Source organism: Dipodomys ordii, unplaced genomic scaffold (assembly GCF_000151885.1).
Source record: "Dipodomys ordii isolate 6190 unplaced genomic scaffold, Dord_2.0 Scaffold165, whole genome shotgun sequence".
NCBI lineage: Eukaryota > Metazoa > Chordata > Mammalia > Rodentia > Heteromyidae > Dipodomys > Dipodomys ordii.
Window position 1 is genome coordinate 2,439,976 of NW_012267381.1, and position 19,525 is coordinate 2,459,500.

The 19,525-nt window shown below is 40.3% G+C and overlaps 1 protein-coding gene across 1 annotated transcript in view; it reads left to right on the plus strand.

Annotated features, from left to right (window-relative positions):
- Nsf (N-ethylmaleimide-sensitive factor) overlaps positions 1–19,525 on the plus strand; it is a 149,410-nt gene that overhangs the window by 123,605 nt on the left and 6,280 nt on the right. The window contains exons 18-19 of the mRNA XM_013033300.1: positions 17,884–18,018; positions 19,483–19,525. The exon at positions 19,483–19,525 is cut by the window's right edge and continues 71 nt beyond it. Of these exons, the coding sequence (XP_012888754.1) occupies positions 17,884–18,018; positions 19,483–19,525 (178 nt within the window). The remainder of the gene's footprint in view (positions 1–17,883; positions 18,019–19,482) is intronic.

Consider the following 19,525-nt stretch of genomic DNA (forward strand, 5'->3'; position numbering starts at 1 on the left):
GAACACAGGGCCTCATGCATGCAAGGCAAGCGCTCTACCACTGAGCCACCTTCCCAGCCCTAAGCATATTTTTTAAAAGCATGTACAGGTGATTTTTACTTATTTCTTGGATTCACATGTGCTTTTAAGGAATGAAGTTATAGTGGGAACCTGATTCATATGTCTGCATTTGTACTGCTGTAGCTACTAGAGACACTGATTTTGAGAGCTTAACAAATTTAAAACTATGAAGATTGATTAAATATGTTAATTACACAGAGGCTGTATGTTTGGCTATATCATGTGACAGGCTCTCCTGATTGATTCTCCCAGTTATAACCTTGAAGAAAAGCCAATCAAAGGTAGATACAAAACTGAGCACCAATGGCTCATGCCTATAATGCTAACTACTCAGGAAATTGGGATCTTGGTTTAAAGCCAAGCATCTTGGTTTAAAGCCAACCCAAGCAGAAAATTTCAAGAAACTGTACCTTTGAAATAACTAGCAAACAGCAGGTCTGGAGGTATGGCTCAAGTGATACAGTATCTAACCCAACTAGTCAACTAAGAAGCTCAAAACCTTGAATTCCAGCTCCATACCAGGAAAAAATATACATACATATTTTTTTTGGTTGGTTGTGGGGCTTGAACTCTGGACCTGAGCTCTGTCCCTCAGCTCTTCAGCTCAAGACTAGCGCTCTGCCACTTGAGCCACAGCACCACTTCTGGTTTTCTGGTAGTTTATTGGCGATAAGAGTTTCACGGCTTTTCCTGACCAGGCTGGCTTTGAACCATGATCCTCAGAGCTCAGCATCCTGAGTAGCTAGGATTACAGGCGTGAGCCACCAGTACCCAGCTAAAATAAGTAATTTTAAATAAATAAATAAACAAACATCACTTAAAAGACTTATTTTCTGGGCTCTGGAGTTTTTTTTAACTTCTAAAGTAGGAAACATATAACAATTGATAATTTTCTATATATATGCACTATGGAATAATATTTTTTCCTAGAGCTGGGATGGAACCCAGGGCCTCATCAATGCTAGGCAAGTTAAGTGCTCGCACTTGCCATACCTCCAGCCCTTCACTTCGTTTTGTTTTTGAGATGGGGTTTTTGCTATGTTGCTATGCTGGTATTGAATTACTGTGCTCAAGTGATTATTCCACTTCAGTCTACTGGAATTTTAATTTATACTAATTACTTCCATTTAAAAAATATATAGGGGCTGGAGGTGTGGCTCTGTTGGTAGAGCACTAGACAGTGAAGCAAAGTGTCAGGTACCAAGTTTGAGTCCCAGTCTTGCACTTAGAAAAAAAAAGAATAACCAGTACTTTTGCTTTGTGCTGGCAGCTCATGTAATCATAGCTACTCAGGAGGCAGAGATCTAAGGATCGTGGTTCAAAGCTAGCCAAGGCAGGAAAGTCTATGAGACTCTTATCTCTGGTTAATCACAGAAAAAAACAGAAGTGGTAGTTTGGCTCAAGTGGTAGAGTGCTAGCCTTAAGCAAAAGTAGTTTAGGGACAGCACCTAGGCCCAGAGTTCAAGGCCTAGGACTGGCAATCAATCAATCAATCAAGTTATATAGATATATCTAAAATATATATATAAATCATTTCTCCCCAGTATGTATATATATCATACCCACAAAAACATTTTTATGTAGTCAACATATTTGCAATTGGGAAAAAAATGAAGGAGGGTGTAACACTGTTCAAAAATAAATATACTCATTACCTGACTTACATAACATAACTTACGTAACATAACCCCTCTGTACATCACCATTAAAATAAAATTTAAATTAAAAATCATATTTAACATTGTTACAATGGAGGACACTTCCAAGCATTTAAATTTTTGTCTTATAATATTCTGTTCTTTATCTTAAAATAATTTATGCTTAAAGGCATTTCAGTGCTTTTAAGAAAGAATAAGTTTTTAATGCTGTGTTAAATTTCTTGACTTTTACTTGGTTAAATACTATACACAGTAGTTAAAGAGATACAGTTCCTGACTGAGAGTTATTTGTAATCCAAAATAGATACTAAAATTTTTAAAATTAAAAACAACCTGTAACATTTTGATTAAAGACTTAAAATAACTATTTTGTAAAAATGTGAGACTTGAGAGAAGGGACATTATCTTTTTTTTTTGGTCCGGTCGTGGGGCCTGAACTCTGGGCCTGGGCGCTGTCCCTCAGCTCTTCAGCTCAAGGCTAGCACTCTACCACTTGAGCCACAGCGCCACTTCTGGCTTTTTTCTTTTTGCTTATATGGTGCTGAGGAATTGAACCCAGGGCCTCATGTATGCAAGGCAAGCGCTCTACCACTGAGCCACCTTCCCAGCCCCAGGGACATTATCTTATTTTTAAATTATTATTTATTCTGTGTGTGTGTGTGTTCACACATGCACTGATACTAGGGCTTGAACTTAGGGCCTTGAGTTCTCACTTAGCTTTTTCACTCAAGGCTGGTCATCTACCACTTGAGCCACACTTTTGCTTCTTGCTGGTTAAATGGATATAAGAGTCTCTCTAATTCTAATTTGTTTGTCTGGGGTGGCTTCAAACCTGGAGCCTCAGGCCTTCTTAGTAGCTAGGATTACAGGCATGAACCATTCTTGCCCTGCTATCTTACGGTTTTTAAATCTTTCAGCATCTGGCCTAGAGATTTGTACATGTATCCTTCATGAATAGTTTGTTCACATATATATACATATATATATAAAACTTTATATATGTAGCATCTTTTCATTAATAGGCTTATGTGTTTTAGTATTGCTGAGTTTATATATCTGTGAATATACTAAAACCGTTGAATTGTATACATTGAGTAGATGAACTGAATGCTAGATGAAATATATCCTGTATCTTTGAGTTTAAAATTTTTTTCTAAGTAAATACACATTTTAAAAGATGGTTTTGCCTTGCATGCATAAGGTCCTGGGTTCGATTCCTTAGCACCACATAAGCAGGAAAAAAAAGCCAGAAGTGGTGCTGTGGCTCAAGTTCAGCCTTGAGCTGAAGAGCTGAGGGACAGTGCCCAGGCCCAGAGTTCAGGCCCCACGACCGGACCCCCAAAAACAAAAAAAAGATGGCTTTGTAATCTGCTTAAATTATGAAAGGAAAATTCTATGGAGAGAAGTAAGGGATGAGCATCTTAGGTACATGGCCCAACTTGGAAAGAATCTTAGAAATAGCAACTAAATCGTTTTAAAAAAAAGGAAGTGGGGTCAGTGGTTCTTACCTGTAATCCTAGCAATTCAAGAGACCTAGATCTCAGTTCAGATTCAGCCTGGGTAAGAAAGTCTGAGAGATTTGTCTCCAATTAACCAGCAAAAAGCCAGGAATGAAGATATGGTTCAAGCAGTATAATGCCAGACTTGAGCAGAGAAAATCCAAGGAGACTGCCAGGCCCTGAATTTAGGCCCCAATACCAACACACACACACACACACATACACACACACACACACACACACTGAAGTAAATTTAAAGACTGAAGAGAAAGGCACACACACACACACACACACACTGAAGTAAATTTAAAGACTGAAGAGAAAGGATATTACAAATATGTAAGCAGCAGATACGCCTGGTTGCCTTAGTGATCACAAGGATTCTCTTTTCATAGAAGACCAGCCTGTCATTAATCAGAACTTGGCAACTGACCTGGTCTGCTCATTGACCTGCTGTATAAGCGAAATTGGTGGCAGGAGAAAAGTAGTATTTGGAATATTTCTGAATGGCACTATTTAACAAAATAATAAAAAATAGGTTTCATCTACCACTTTGCTTTTAAAAATTAGTTTTCAAGGCTGTCAGGAATATCTGTCATTCTAAAATGGAAGCATTCACTTCACTAAACCACTGCTGCATAGATTTTTCAGATGTTTTCAATTAAATATTAAAAGTGTATGCATCTGAATATACAATGCATAGAGTGGTAGAAAACTATGTTTTTTTTCATCAGCAAGGAAACAAAAGCTACGGCCATTTTTCTTTAGAAAGAACTATACATATATGCCATGCAGCAATGTTATCAGCCACAGAATCCTCAATTTTGCATTTGTTGAAATTCCAGCTTTCACACACAAAAATTGTGTGAGCATATGTGCACATGCTCAAATAAAAGAATCCCTCCAGGGGCACTATGTTGTTATGTATCAAGATATTCTCTTTTCCCCATCTGCCCCTCCCCCAACCCTCCCTTCTTGTAAATTGGCTTATTAAAACTGGTTCACAAGCCCTTCTTTTTTCCCTTTGTCATTGCCTTGCTCTTGGATTTTCAGTGTAGAACTAAAAATTCAAGTCAGATTTCAGTTACTAGGATAATTTTCTTTGAATTTTAAATTTTTTCTAAGTAAATGCATAGATTTTTAATGAACCTGGTATTCAATGGATTTGCTTTAAATTTAGCTGGAGAGTTAATTTCATGATTGATTTATTAGCCCTTCAAAAGTATAAAAAAGTGTTATCTGTAGTTCGTGAAGACTGAAAAACATCATCACATTTTGTTTAGCATCTTTTTAAAACCAATTAAAAGCTTTTCTAAAATGGATTGAACAGGAGAAAATAAAACATGTTCCCTAGGTCTTTATTTCAATCAAGTTTCCCTGTGTTGTGCAGGAGAAGAGATCGAGGGGGGATAGAAAAATTGAAAAGGGCTGTCCCAGCAGGGAGCCAAGCCGGAGAAAAGAGCTTCTCTGAGAACTCAGCAGCCGCAGCTCAGAAAGCTCCCAGCCTGCTTCATCTACATGCAGAGTCACACAAGGCATGGGGGCGCTCACCGACACACAGAGGTTTCACATGTGCTTCCCTGCTGATTCCTGTGAAAAGCTAACAATTGTCTTGGAGGGTAAAAGACCACTGCAGTTCATCCTCCCTGAGCTGGAGGTACAATTTGTCCAGTGTTAGGAAATGTCCGGCTTAGCAGCGAGAGGCTTGAAGACACCCCTCCTTCCAGTGAGAGTCCTAAAGCCGGCTCTTTTACTTGATGACACTGGGGCTCTTTTCAAGTTTTGCAGATTTATGGAAGTTGAGGGGGATGTGCTTTTCCAGATCAAGAAGATGAAAGCCTTGGTCTTAATGTCAAGGAAGAAACCATAGCGAGGTGGGAAGGCCAGGTGAATAAATCCTTCTGCATACAGCTCCGGTGGCCATGTTACTTTCCTCCCAGGTCTCTTGTGCCACTGTTTTCTTAAAATATGTGTAGATGTTCCAAATCCTACAGGCCTAAACATGAGGATCCCTTCATCTATTTGCTTAAAATTAACTCTGGCTAATAACTAATATATATGTACACACACATATATATGTAACATTTTATATAATTTATATAAATATATATACACATATATATCATTTAGGGAGACAAACACAATCTGAAAAGAACTCAGGCTGTAAACTTACTTCCTACTTATGTCAACCACTGTGGAAATACTAGACCCATTGACCTGATCATTTAATTCTGGGTACACTTGACATTGGGCATTCAAGCTAAAAAAGTGAATCAACAAAATAGCTTTGTAAGTTCCAGAGAACTAACATATACTTCTGTATATAAAACCTCTGTATACTTTGGCCTATCGTTGTATCTGGTGATGCACTAGGTAAGTGAATGAGGACATGAAAACTGGGGCCCGGGGCCCAGCTTACCCCTGTCTTCCCCTCACTGAAGGGAATTAGTATCCAAGTCTGCATATAACTCACTTGGCAGCAAACCAATGGAAAACTGAAAACAGTAATCACTCCAAATTCACAACAGTGTTATCACAAGCCTAATAGAGTTTTAACTTAATTACAAAGTTGTTGAAAAAAAGCAGTTTTTCACTGCTTTAATGTCTAGGAAAATTACCTAGGAATATAAAGAAGAAATAGCAAGTGTAATGGGTTAGCCTGTAATCCCAGCAGTTGGAAGGCTGAGGATGGTGTAGGGAGAAATCTAAGCTAGCGTAGGCTACAGGCTTTTTTTGAGATCCTATCTCAAAATTTTTTTAAAGATAGAGGGAACAAGAAGGAAAGAAGAAGGGTAGGGGTTAAGGAGCAAGGAAAAGGACAAAAATTACACTTGGGAGAACTGAATTTATGATCCACTAGGAAACCACAGATTGCAGAATGGACCATATATGGGATAGCTATATTTGTTTCTCCTTGGGCTGATTTTTAACATCACTAGTCTGTAAACAAATACTACTTTTTAATCCTTATAAGACATTTTTGTAGTATTACTTGAGCTATGTTATTAGGAAGTCTTGGTATATTAGCAACTCTTCAGGCTTTGGGTTGCTTTAGTGAAATAAGCAGATAATGGAAGACTCTAAATCCTACAGGCCTAAACATGAGTATCTCTCCATCTATCTGTTTAAAATTAACTCTGGCTAATGACTACAATATGACTCAATAAAATATATAACCACTTTAGGAAAGAGGTTTAGTCATTTTGCCAGACACATTAATTGTAATCACTAATGTGGTGACTCCTGCACTGAAATTCATCTTTTTTTTTTAATAGATTAGCAGTTTGGTGGCCCAATATTCCCATTTATTAAGTCAATGGCATTTTAGGTAGCAACTACATTTTGTGAAGTTTCTTTAGGTGTACCTTATTTAGTTTGCACTTTCTTAGGAAGATGTATGTAAACTGGATATGTCTCTATATAAATGTGGATTACATATTATGATTTTATTAATCCTTTTATAAAACATTACTACAAAGGGTTATCTTGTTTTATTTTTGGATGAGTATGTCTATAATAGGCATTTATGATACCAAAGTGAATTATAAGATATATATGTTTATATACATACATATAAATATATGTATATACACACCATTTTAAGGTAACTCAGAATATCTAAATTTTAATCACTGCAGAAGGGTTAATTGTATTGAAGCAAAGTAGTTCCTCACAGCCAGAATGTATCTTCCATACCCATTGCCTTAGAGAAACTACTCTGATATGATATTAATTTCAAGATGTTGGTTACAGACATATGCAGTATTATGGTCCATCCTTTGTGATGGCATCTTCTCTGCAGAACTCCTTGTGTCAGACTTGGTGTCAGGTTAAGCCTTAGCTTAAGATGCCTTCCGACTTTATTGCTTGCATAGTTCTTTAATTTCTTTGTGTCTTTTCTTCATCTACAATTCTTTCTGCCTTTTCTATCCCTCTAATGGGGCCTTGGTAAACTTGTGGGCTACAGAGATAGTCCACAGGAGTTCTTTAGCTTGTACAATGGAACAGCTAAGGAATGTATTTGTTGTAGAAAGTTTCCAAAGGAAATAAGTTTGCAGTTCCAACTTAGAATGTTTGGGTACCACTTCCCTCCTGTGCAATACCAGCGAAAGAAACAGGGACATCTGCCTCCCATGTCACATTCCGTAAGATTTAGAAGCTGCCTAGTTACTAAAGCAAACACACTGGTCTGGGTATTAGAGATGCCTGCTGTGAAAAGCAAAAGAGAGTGGAGACAGAATTTCTGAGCTCACTAGGGTGCAGAGGGCCAAAGGGTGTGACCACTGTGACATCCCTGAGGACATTGCCTTGTTCCACTTGTCCTCATCCTGTAGGGACTGATCTACCTGCTTCCCTTCCCTGCAGTCACCAGAAACTTGTGACTGGAAGTGTTCTAGAAGACAGTTCGGTTTCTTTCCTACCTTCCTGGGCCTGAAATAGGAACAGATTTTTGGATAGTCCCTCAGGGATTTTGTTAGGTAGTATGTGCATTACAGACATTGAGCAAGAAGCAAAGAGGAAACCTTATAAAGGGTCAGGACACTCTCATTTATATTCCTGCTATTAGAATAAAGATGGACCCAGGTGCTGGTAGCTCACGCCTGTAATCCTAGCTACTCAGGAGGCTGAGATCTGAGGATCATGGTTCAAAGCCAGCCTGGTCAGGAAAGTCAGTGAGACTCTTATCTCCAATAAACCACTCAGAAAATGGGAAGTGGTCTAGTGGCTCAAGTGGTAGAGCTCTAGCCTTGAACTGAAGAGCTAAGGGACAGTGCCCAGGCCTAGAGTTCAAGCCCCATAACAAACTCCCCCCCCCCTCCAAAAAAAATACAAATGGAACTGGAACTTAATATTTTTAAATACCAGCTTGATCTGTAACCACATCACTAAAGGAGCCCTCCTTATTCTGGGGAGTGGAAAGAGTACTTTCTCACAGGGAAGCCTCTAGCCTGCCATCTGCCTGGTTCTGCCTTTAAAATGTATTTAATCCCAAATGCTGGGACTCTATAGATACTACTTGAATGAATGCTTTTAAGATGGTAGGTCTGAACTACACATGGAACTGTCACTGTCAATATAAATAAGAGAGCAGGAGTTGAAATCAGAAAAAGGAGTTCAAATCCAGTCATTTAACTTCCAAGCTTCAATAGTCTCATTTGTAAAATGGGAGAAAAGTTACAAATTGTTCATAGTAGTTGTAAAAATAAATAAAAATCATAATTAGCTGGCCACCAGTGGTTCACACCTGTAATACTAGCTCCTCAGGAGGCTGGGATCTGAGGATCATAGTTCAAAGCCAGCCTGGGCGGAAAAGCCCCTGTGAGATTCCTTATTTCCAATTAACCACCAGAAAACTGGAAGTGGTGCTGTGGCTCAAGTGGTAGAATGCTAGCCTTGAGTGAAAAAGCTTAGGAACAGAGCCCAGGCCCTGAGTTCAAGCCTCTTGACCACTACCACCAATAACAAAAAGGAATCATAACTAATTATAGTTCCTTTAGACTTAAAAATACAACTCAATTATTAGTTTAGGGCTGGGAAGGTGGCTCAGTGGTAGAGTGCTTGCCTTGCATGCATGAGGCCCTGGGTTCAATTCCTCGGCACCACATAAGCAGAGAAAACCAGAAGTGGTGCTGTGGCTCAAAGCGGTAGAGCGCTAGCCTTGAGCTGAAGAGCTGAGGGACAGCGCCCAGGCCCAGAGTTCAAGCCCCACGACCGACAAAAAAAATATACATATACATTATTATTATTGTTTCAAAGAAAATGGACTCTTTCCTTGTACAATAATAATAATAATAAGCTGGGCAACAATGGCTCATGCCTACAGTCCTAGCTACTCAGAAGGCTGAGATCTGAGGATCTGTTTGAAGCCAGCCCAGGCAGGAAGGTCTATGAGTCTCTTATCTCCACTCAACTCCTCAGAAAAAGCTGGGACAGGGTACTGTGGCTCAAGTGGTAGTACACTAGCCTTGAGCATATAGAGGCTCAAGGACAGCGCCCAGGCCCTGAGTTGAAGTCCAAAGACCAGCTAATAATAATAAATTGCAATAAATGTTAGTATTACAAGTGATTTTTTTCCGTACATCTAGATTTTTTTTAATTCTCCTGATTCACACAGAGGCTAACTGGTTGGTGTCCTGTCACAATCATGTGTAGGAGAAAGATATGAAAACATGACACCTATCATTATGTTATCATTATGGTGGAATATAGGAAAAGTATGGTCCATTTTACTTAAGAATGTTTCCCAAACACCAGTCCTTGATCCTGATACCTGAGTAAAAGAGAAATGTAGTCAAGGTCGTTGAGCCATGCTCCAGCATCCTACCTCTGCAGCAGTAGAAAAATAGTGAAGGAAGCACCTTCACACTTCAAGGCCAGCCTTGAAATCACTGGCCTCTTGCCTTCACTTCTCAAGCACTGGGATTAGAAGTATGTGCCATCACCATGCCGAGTTTATAGACCTGTGTTAAGTAGGTAGGCTTCATATGGCATATTCTGTTGCACGTTCAGGAAGAATAGGAATTCATGAGAAATAAGAGCTTTCATTTTTCCTAATGACTGAGCATAACCTTTATAAATCTCAAATGTTATACGGCTGGGAAGGTGGCTCAGTGGTAGAGTGCTTGCCTTGCATGCATGAGGCCCTGGGTTCAATTCCTCAGTACCACATAAGCAGAAAAAGCCAGAAGTACCTCTGTGGCTCAAGTGGTAGATTGCTAGCCTTGAGCTGAAGAGCTGAGGGGACATACCCGAGGCCCATAGTTCAGGCTCCACAACTGACCCCGCCCCCTCCCAAAAAAATACACACACACATATTATACTGTAGCTTTTTTTTTTTTTGTACTAGGGCTTGAACTCAGGGCCTGGGTAGTCTTCCTGAGCTTTTTCCACTCAAGGCTAGTGCTCTACCACTTTGAGCGACATTGTCACTTCCCATTTTGTGGTAGTTAGTTGGAGATAAGAGTTTCATGGACTTACCAGGTGCCAGTGGTTCAGGCCTGTAATCTTAGCTACTCAGGAGGCTGAGATCTGAGGAACACGGTTACAAGCCAGCCTGGGCAGGAAAGTCCATGAGACTCTTATCTCCAATAAACCACTAGAAAACCGGAAATGGCACTGTGGCTCAAGCGGTAGAGTGCTCACCTTGAGATGAAGAGCACAGGGACAGCGCCCAAGCCCAGAGTTCAAGCCCCCACGACCAACCATAAAAAGAGAGAGAGTTTCATGGACTTTCCTGCAGTCTGGCTTTGAATCATGATCCTCAGATCTCAGCCTCCTAAATAACTAAGATTACAGGTGTGAGCCACCAGTGCTCAACTTAGCCTTTTTATTTATTTGTTTATTTAGGTTTTTGGGGACATGATCTCTCTATATTACCCACTATATAAGCTAGCCTTGAACTCCTATCCTCCTGCCTCAGCCTCCTGAGTGTTAGAATTCCAGGCATGTGTCACCATGCCCCGTGTTTAGTCTTTTTTTAAGAGGGAAAAATTACCATACACATCTTCGGTGTCTGAAGCAAAGTGTAATATGCAGGGTGTTGGTGAATGTTAATGAGCAAAGATTGGTGTTTACAAACCATGTGTTGGTGTCACTAGTGGCCCTCAGCAGGGGCTGTTGAAAAGAATGGGCTCTTGGATGGCAGTTCTTAGGGAAGTCCTGTGTGCTGTGTATTGCTTTCTTGTGCCTTTGTTATGGTATTGCTATTGGCTGTTACTTGCAGAATTCAAATGAATTAGGTCAGTCTGCCTGCCTGTAACAATTTCCTCTTCACTCAGATGCTACTTCTTAATGTCTGTGTAAACTAAGAAGAGGCTTCAAGCTGGAATGGCCTTGGCTACAGTGTACAAAAATTACATTTCTAACTATTGGTATAAAGATGAATATGTTACTATATTTTTAAAAAGTTTTTTCAACCTAAAATGTTTCCCCCTTCCTATTGTAAAAGAAATTAGAATTCTTTTATGAACCCCTCAAAGTATTATGGACGCTAGACATTGTGCCTAATGAGTAGGTCTCTGAGTAAAGCTACCTGAACCTCACATTTTTTCAGGCCTAGAAATTAGAGGATTTTGCTTACTTCTTTGTTCTTGTCTGTGTTCTGGATGGTTAAAGTTGTTTAGCAAGTTCCTTCTTCCCCATAAGTGAAGCATTATCAGGGGATACATTGAATGTGTGTTTTGAAAGGTAAGGTAAGTTATATAGCATTAAATGAAGACCAAGTGTGGAATAAAGCCGAGTTTGAATAGCACGAACATGAGATAATTGCACACTGGCAGAAAACTATAGAAAGCATTGTAATAAAGAGAAATGTAGATCAAAAGTCACAGAGGTAAGCCAAGCATTGGTGGCTCATACCTATAACCTAGCTACTCAGGAGGCTGAGATCTGAGGATCATGTTTAGAAACCAAGCTACTCAGGAGGCTGAGATCTGAGGATCATGTTTAGAAACCAGCTGGGATAATAAACTCTGTGAAACTCTTTTATCTCTAATAAACTACTCAAAAAAAAAAAAGCTGGAATTGGAGCTGTGGCTCAAGTGATAAAGCACCAGCCTTGAGCAAAAGAAAGCTCAGGGACAGCACCCAGGCCTAGAGTTCAAGCCCCAGGACCAGCAAAAAAAAAAGGGGGGGGGGAAGGAAGAAAAGAATGGAGAAAAGTGATATGAGCAGTGATGAGAACACAACATATCAAGCTAAAAGGTGAGTGAACTGGAATCTGTGGAATCAGGGCTGGGTGCTTGCACTTGTTAATCAGTTTGTGCTCAGCTCACCTAAGTTAAGTTTCTAGTGAGAGAGCACATCTACAAAACAATTCCTTTTGGTATTAAGAATACTGAGGCACAGCTGGGCACTGTTAGGTCACATTTGTAATCCTACCTGTTCAGGTGGGTAAGATCTGAGGATAATGGTCCAACACCAGCCTAGGCAGGAAATTCCATGAGACTCCTATCCAATTAATCGTGCATGCGTGCGCACGCGCGCACGCGCACATACACACACAGAAGCAGAGATGTGGCTCAAGTGATAGAGCACTAGCTTAATAGGCAAAAATGTTCAGGGACAGAGACCAGGCTCTGAATTCAAGCTCCAGTACCAATATCAAAAAAAAGGGTGGGGGGAAGGCTAGGAATATGGCTTAATGGTATAGTGCTTGCCTAGCTTGCATGAAGCCTTGGGTTCAATTCCTCAGCATCACATAAACAGAATAAGCTGGAAGTAGTGCTGTGGCTCAAGTGGTAGAGTGCTAACCTCAAGCCAAAGAAGCTCAGGGACAGGCCCTGAATTCAAGTTCCAGGACTGGCACAAAAAAAAAAAAAATACTATGGCACCGTCAGTATGTTTTCACCTTTCTTCTAAGAGCTCAGAGATCACCACAGATGATATGTCTCTGGGATTCATAATTAATAGATCAGCCATTGTGGATATGAATTTCAAATTACACTCAGAGCATTTGCTTAGCATTGTGTAAGCCCTTGGGTTCCTTCTCCTAGCACCACAAAAGTAAATTAAATAAAATTTCACATATTAAAAACATGGATAGTAAAGTCTAGTGAAAATATCAGTGAGCCTGAACTCCAGCTTCAGCTTCCTCTTTTTTTTGGGGGGGGTCCGGTTTTGGGGCCTGAACGCTGTCCCTCAGCTCTTCAGCTCAAGGCTAGCACTCTACCACTTGAGCCACAGCGCCACTTCCGGCCTTTTTCTTATGTGGTGCTGAGGAATCGAACCCAGGGCCTCAGACATGCAAGGCACGCACTCTACCAGAGCCACCTTCCCAGCCCCTTCAGCTTCCTCTTTACACCCAAGAGACCAGAGCCCTTCCTCTTTCACCCCATCTTCCTCAGCCACAAACTGTGAGAGGACAGAGAGGAGAGAAAGGAGAAAATCCTTAAGAACTACTACCAAGTATAAAGATCAGATGATTCCATATATTTTTCATAAATTGGAACTAAGTATTCTTTATATCACAAAGTTGTCTACTTTTGCTTTCTTCAAGTCACTTGGTGCTACAGTTCTCATTTCTGTCCTGTCTGTATCATGAACTTAACTCCTGTTTGTCTTCTGCTCTACTCGCAGCACCAGCAGGCTGCTCACTGAGCTAGACGTAAGAATTTGCTTCAGGGTAAAATCTAACGGAGAGTTTAAGTGTAGTTATCTGCCCAGTTATAGCATGATTTATTTGAAACATCCTTCCTTTGGTATTCAATTTAAACATTTAACTGAAAAGAAAGTGGGGGATGGTGGGGGAAGGAGGAGGAGAGAGGAGGAGAAGCAGCAGCTAAAGAGAAATGGAGAGAGGCCTAGCTCCTGGTTGTTTCTAATGGCAGTCATCTTTTCCCTGGGTTTAGGGAAAACAGGAGTTGAGGGAGGTACTTTGAGATACTTATCTCCCTAACTTAATTAATGGCTTCTTATGAATCTTATCTTTCCTGTGCTAGAGAAGCTTATATTATACAATCAGTAGCTAATTAATTGATCAACTAAAGAGATATAACAGCTTTTGGCATCAATTTATATTGGAAATGAAGCATGTATGCTATTCATCCTAGAGTGTATTTTACAGAGGAGAGAGAGGAGGAGGAAAAAAAGTCTCATTATGTAACCCAGGCTGGTCTCAAACTTGAGGTCCTCCTGCCTCAGTCTCTTGAGTGCTGGTTTTTTTTTTTTTTTTTTAATTTTTTATCAATCCTAGGGCTTGAACTCAGCACCTGGGCTCCATCCCTGAGCATTTTTACTCAAGGCTAGCACTCTACCACTTTGAGCCATAGCACCACTTCCAGTTAATTGAAGTTAAGAGTCTTAGAATCTTTCCTGCCTAGGCTGGCTTTGAACTTCAGTCCTTAGATCTCAGCCTTCTGTGTAGCTAGGATTTCAGGTGTGAGCCACCGGCACCCAGCTAGAGTATTTTCTTTTAAACTTAATGCCATGGGTAGCATTCAACACTTAATGCTTGGGGGCTTAGGGTCTCTGAAATGGAAGGTATCACTTCCAATTGAGTACTTGATATAAGGTGCATTTTTCTAGGACCAGAGAGAGAATATAAAATAGTAATGGAGTGGTTTATCCTTAAAGCCTACAGTGAGATCGTCAGTTATTCACTCAACACATATTTATTAACCTTCCATTCTGTACAAGGCACTGTGTTAGCCTTGGACACATGCGTAAAACCAAATAGACCTAAGTGCTGGCCTCACAAAGGAAAACGTGCTAGAAATATAATGATAAGTAAATAGAGGTAGTCACTCCAGTAGATAGAATACTGAAAGGTGATTCTTACTGTGGAGAGAAAGCAGAATAAGGGGAAAAGAATTGTGTTAGAGGAATTGTGGGGAGCCTGCAGTTTTAACTGGGGGGGGGTGTGGACTTGAGTATAGAGACGTATGGAGAAGTGGCATTCTAGGTCTCACTGCTGCCAGTGCCCTGCCTTGCTAGGAGGAGAATGACTCTAGACCTAATAGTATGAATCCTAAATTTCAGGCTGGGATGACATGGAAGGTTCCTCTCAAGATAATGCCTTCAGACTCTTGACTGTTCCAAAAGAGATGGCAGAGAGACCCTCCCCAGCACACTCTACCTCAGGATCTGTCCTAGCTACTTAGCTAGGATTTTCAATCCATTTTTTTATGGTTCAAGAGGAAATAGAGACTAAGAAGTTAAATAATCTATCCCAAAACACACAGCTGTGAATGATGGAACCTGTACTTTTTCTATTGAACCAAGCCACTGGTCCATCAGGGGCCTTGCCTCTTCCACCGCTTTCTGCAGCTGTCTCTAGACCAAGCCAGTGGTTAACAGGCACATCCTTCCTCGGGAGGCTAACTCTCAGTCCTGGTACAGCATCAGTGTGACTACTTTCTCCCAGGCCACAAGAAAGGGCATTCTGCAGGCAGCTGCCCGGATCTTCTTTCTCTCCATCACAGTTTTTCCTTCTGAGGAACCTTCTTTGGTTTCCTGTTGCTTTTTATATTAAATCTCTTTTCTTAGTTTAGCATTCTAAGTCTTTTTCATTGGCTGCCATCTCACATCTCCAGAGAGCCATCATTTTCACCCCTTGGTGCTCTGGCTCAGCTGCTTCTACCGCCCACATGGGATTTAGTAGAGGGAGGCTGGCCATGCCAGCACCTCCTCTTTACCAGTGGCTCTCAAGTACTACACAACTCTTCCTAACTAAGAAACGCCATATACTGACACAGCAAATATTACTTGGTGTTTGCCAGCATCTTACTTAGTTGTGGTCCCTAAATATTTACTTGTGAATTTTCCTAGCTAAATTGTAAGGAGGGTACAAACAAACTCTCACAATTCCTTAAGTACCTAAAAGAGTAAATTCTTATTAATGCATCATTTGACTGGCGTCAATTTCATCTTTTGCTTGCTGGGCTTACAATTGTTAATATTCTGACTTTTTTTTCAGTCATTGACAAAAAAACATCAAATTCTAATAATCAGAAATGAAGTTTAAGGCCCAGAACACACAACAGTTTTGAATTGCACTCTTAAACCCACTTCTTAATCCATTTCAGAGTTTCCAATTGTTCCCAGTTAATTCTTCTTACTGAGGGTGTATTACACTTGCTGGGCGTTGAATGATACAGAAAGAATGGCCTTTCTTTCCTGCATAACTGACTTTTGTTCATAGGTTGAAACCAGCCCTTCCATTTCACTGCAGTATTAGATCAGTGGCATTTTTATTTAGGGGGGAAAGAAAGCTTTCTTCCACATGAACTTTTGTTACAAATCAGTTTATTAGAGCCAATCAATGGGCAAGACCTATGAAAGAGTGTGGATTATCTGGTTAGTCCTTTGTGTGGCAAAAGGCTTAGATGCTGCTTAGTACTTGGTTTATTCTTCATGGTGTAAAGAAGTGGTTTTTTGAAGGATCAACACCTTACTGGGCCCTGCCTTTTTCATGGTAATGTTTTCACCTGAGTTGCTTCTTATGGCACTAAGAATTAGTTAACTAATACTTATTTAACCTTGGAACAATGTTTATCATAATCCGATTGGCAGATAGTCATTTTATTTAGGCCTTTTCTTTATAGACTCAGGACTAGCAAAGCTCAGTAGAGTATGTTAGGAGCTACTTCCCCTCCCCCAAATAGGTTATCACTCTGCGTGCTTGCTTGCTTTCCACCAAGGGTCATGTTTGGGCACTGTGGACCTAGGACTAATAGCCACACATTGACAAGTTGGATTTCCCTTCTCAGGTTGATTTCCACTCTTCTTTCTTAATGCTGCATGCATTCCCATTTCATTCTGCTGGCGGCTCTTCCTTTCAAATATTCCCCAGTGTGATTTGTTACATTTGTATTCAGATGTGTTTTTTCATGAGAAAGCTTCCATGTGAGTATTACCACTAATTAATAGACAAAGTGACCCAGCACAATTTAATTATGTGGCTAATGTTTTTCAGTGTTTTTGTAAAGCTGATGCTGTACAAGTCAAGGCCAGAACCCGCCTGGGTCATGACCTCTGTGCAGTGTTTGCAGTCTTGTTAAACAAGAAGAAAAGCAAAACATAAATTAGCATCTCCATTATAAGTTGCTCCACATTTCCCAATCTTTCAACACTAAAGAACTATAGTCTCTTACTGTGAGAGAAAGTTTCATGAGGAAAATGGCAGTGGTTTGAAAGTCCCACTTTTTGTAGTGAGCAAGAAGGGCCAACCTTGTCCCCTTTGAGGGAAGAACAAGATGGAGGAATTTGAGTTATGGACTATGGGACATTAAAAACATAAGGAGAAGAGAAGTAACTACCCTTAATTGTGAACCAAGAAACCATGACAGGAAGATCACTGAAGTTAGTAGTTTGGGGTAAGCATGGGGAACATAGCCAAAGGTGGTCTCAATAATAATAGTGATAATGATAATGTGCTACTGTGTGGCCTTTGGAATCTATTAGCCTTAATGATATGTTCCCAAGTTTACCATAACAATTTAGTGTTTAAAAAAAAGATGCTTTTGCTAAAAATAAAAATGAAACACTAAAATACTGCATTGAGACACTTATTTGAAACACTTAGCTTGCGCCTTTCACAGTTAGGCATTACGTGAGTATTCCTATCTCCCTTCTAGAGAGTATATTAAGCTGGCAAGACAGACTTTGTATTCATTCATTGAAATTTTTCCCAGTTCTCACCAAACATGGTTCATTCTGGCTCTAAGGAATTAATTACAGATACAAACTTGGTGTCTTTCTGTTTGGTTTGTATTTGCTCCTGACTTACTAATCTGTCATTCACTGTTGTGAATGAAGGAACTATTTAATGTTGTCACTTCCTGAATCATGTCAATTTGTGTGTGTGTGTGTGTGTGTGTACTAGAGCTTGAACTCAGGGCTTGGGTACTGTCCCTTAGCTTTTTTGCTCAAGGCTTCATTTCTGACTTTTTGATGGTTAATTGGAAATAAAAGTCTTTCTACTTGGACTTTCTTGCTCTGGCTCACTTTGAACCTTGATCCTCAGATCCTAGCCTCCTAAGTAGCTAAGATTACAAGCGTGAGCCACCTGCACCTGCACCTGAACCTTTTTTAGATTTTTAAGAGGAACATCCTGATCTTTATCATTTGTATTTATGGAATTAAATAAATGGATTTTTCGCATTTTATTCAGGCTCTCTCTACGTCATCTTTTTCTATGAGTTTTAACACCTTTTCTCCCTGCTCAGGGCCGCAAGCTCCTTATCATTGGGACCACTAGCCGTAAAGATGTCCTTCAGGAAATGGAAATGCTTAATGCTTTCAGCACCACCATCCATGTGCCCAACATTGCTACAGGAGAACAGCTGCTGGAAGCTTTAGAGGTGAGAATTAATCAACGGATTGCACACTGTTTATCAAAAAGGAGTTGAGTTGGAGATGATGTTGAAGGGTGCCAGTTGTTGCACCTAAACATGAGACCCTGGGATATTTTATCTCCAGTTGTCTTCAAGAAATAGGAGATGAGGGGCTAGGTAGGTGGCTCAGTGGTAGAGCGCTTGCCTTGCATGCCTGAGGCCCTGGGTTCGATTCCTCAGCACCACATAAGAAAAAAGAAAAAAGCTGGAAGTGGCGCTGTGGCTCAAGTGGTATGGCTCTAGCCTTGAGCTGAAGAGCTGAGGGACAGTGCCCAGGCCCAGAGATCAGGCCCCATGACCGGACCTCCCCCCCCCAAAAAAAGAAATAGAAGATGAATAGAAGGGACAGTGAATTTGCTTCCCATTCCTGGGTGTAGACAGTAAGCAGACTGCCAGGAATGAATCACTCCAGGCCTAGCATGTGTGTGATTGTCATAGTCTCCATGGGCTGGGAATTGGGGTGGGTGGAGGGGCTAGGTGGGGCGTAAGGTAATCAGCATGGAGAAAATCAGTTATTTACAGCTGCTGTCAGCACATTTCCTTTTACTTAATAAACTGGAACAATGATTAAAGCCTTAGAAACTTCAAAAAAAAGCTACAAAAACAAAAGGAACTTTTACTAACAAGTCTATAATGTGGATATGTTTTTTTTTAATATATGAGGATGCAAAGATTTTTTTAAAAGCCGGGCACTGGTGGCTCACGCCTGTAATCCTAGCTACTCAGGAGGCTGAGATCTGAGGATCACGGTTCAAAGCCAGCCCAGGCAGGAGAGACCGTGAGACTCCTATCTCCAATAAACCACCAGAAAACCGGAAGTGGCACCCAGGCCCAGAGTTCAAGCCCCACAACCGACAAAAAAAAAAGATTTTTTAAAAATATATTCTTCAAATTTAATAATCAAGTACACAAATGACTTACTAAAATCTGTTGGAAAATGTGATCTAATGAGGTGTTCAGCATGGTGGAGTCAGACCATTGAAAATCCTCATGCCCTATAAGTTAGTGTATCCTCCCGACAAAATAGAAATTATCCACATGATAAATGTTTCATGTTACCTGTCTGAGCAGCTTTTGTAGTAGGGTTGGGCAAGAGAATTAAATTTAGTTTGCTTTGACACATACAGATTGTTTCCAGAAAGGAATGATAAAAATGTTTAACTTGTGTTTATTTTCCCCCCAAAAAAATATATCTGCAAATTATAATGGAGACCCCTAGGAAAACAGGGTTAAAGTACCCTATTTCTTTTTTGTGTTTAGATCTAATGGCTTTAGGAAGGTCAGAGTGCATTTTAAAATAGGAGGGTACTAGCTTAACCCAGATAAGATAGTCCTGACCAATGTTCTTTTAAGGGTGAATGAGAGAATTAGCTAATGTGGCTGATGTACTTACTGAAAAAGTGCTTTTATTATTGTTGATTGTTTTTGTAGCTTTTGGGCAACTTCAAGGATAAGGAACGTACCACGATTGCAC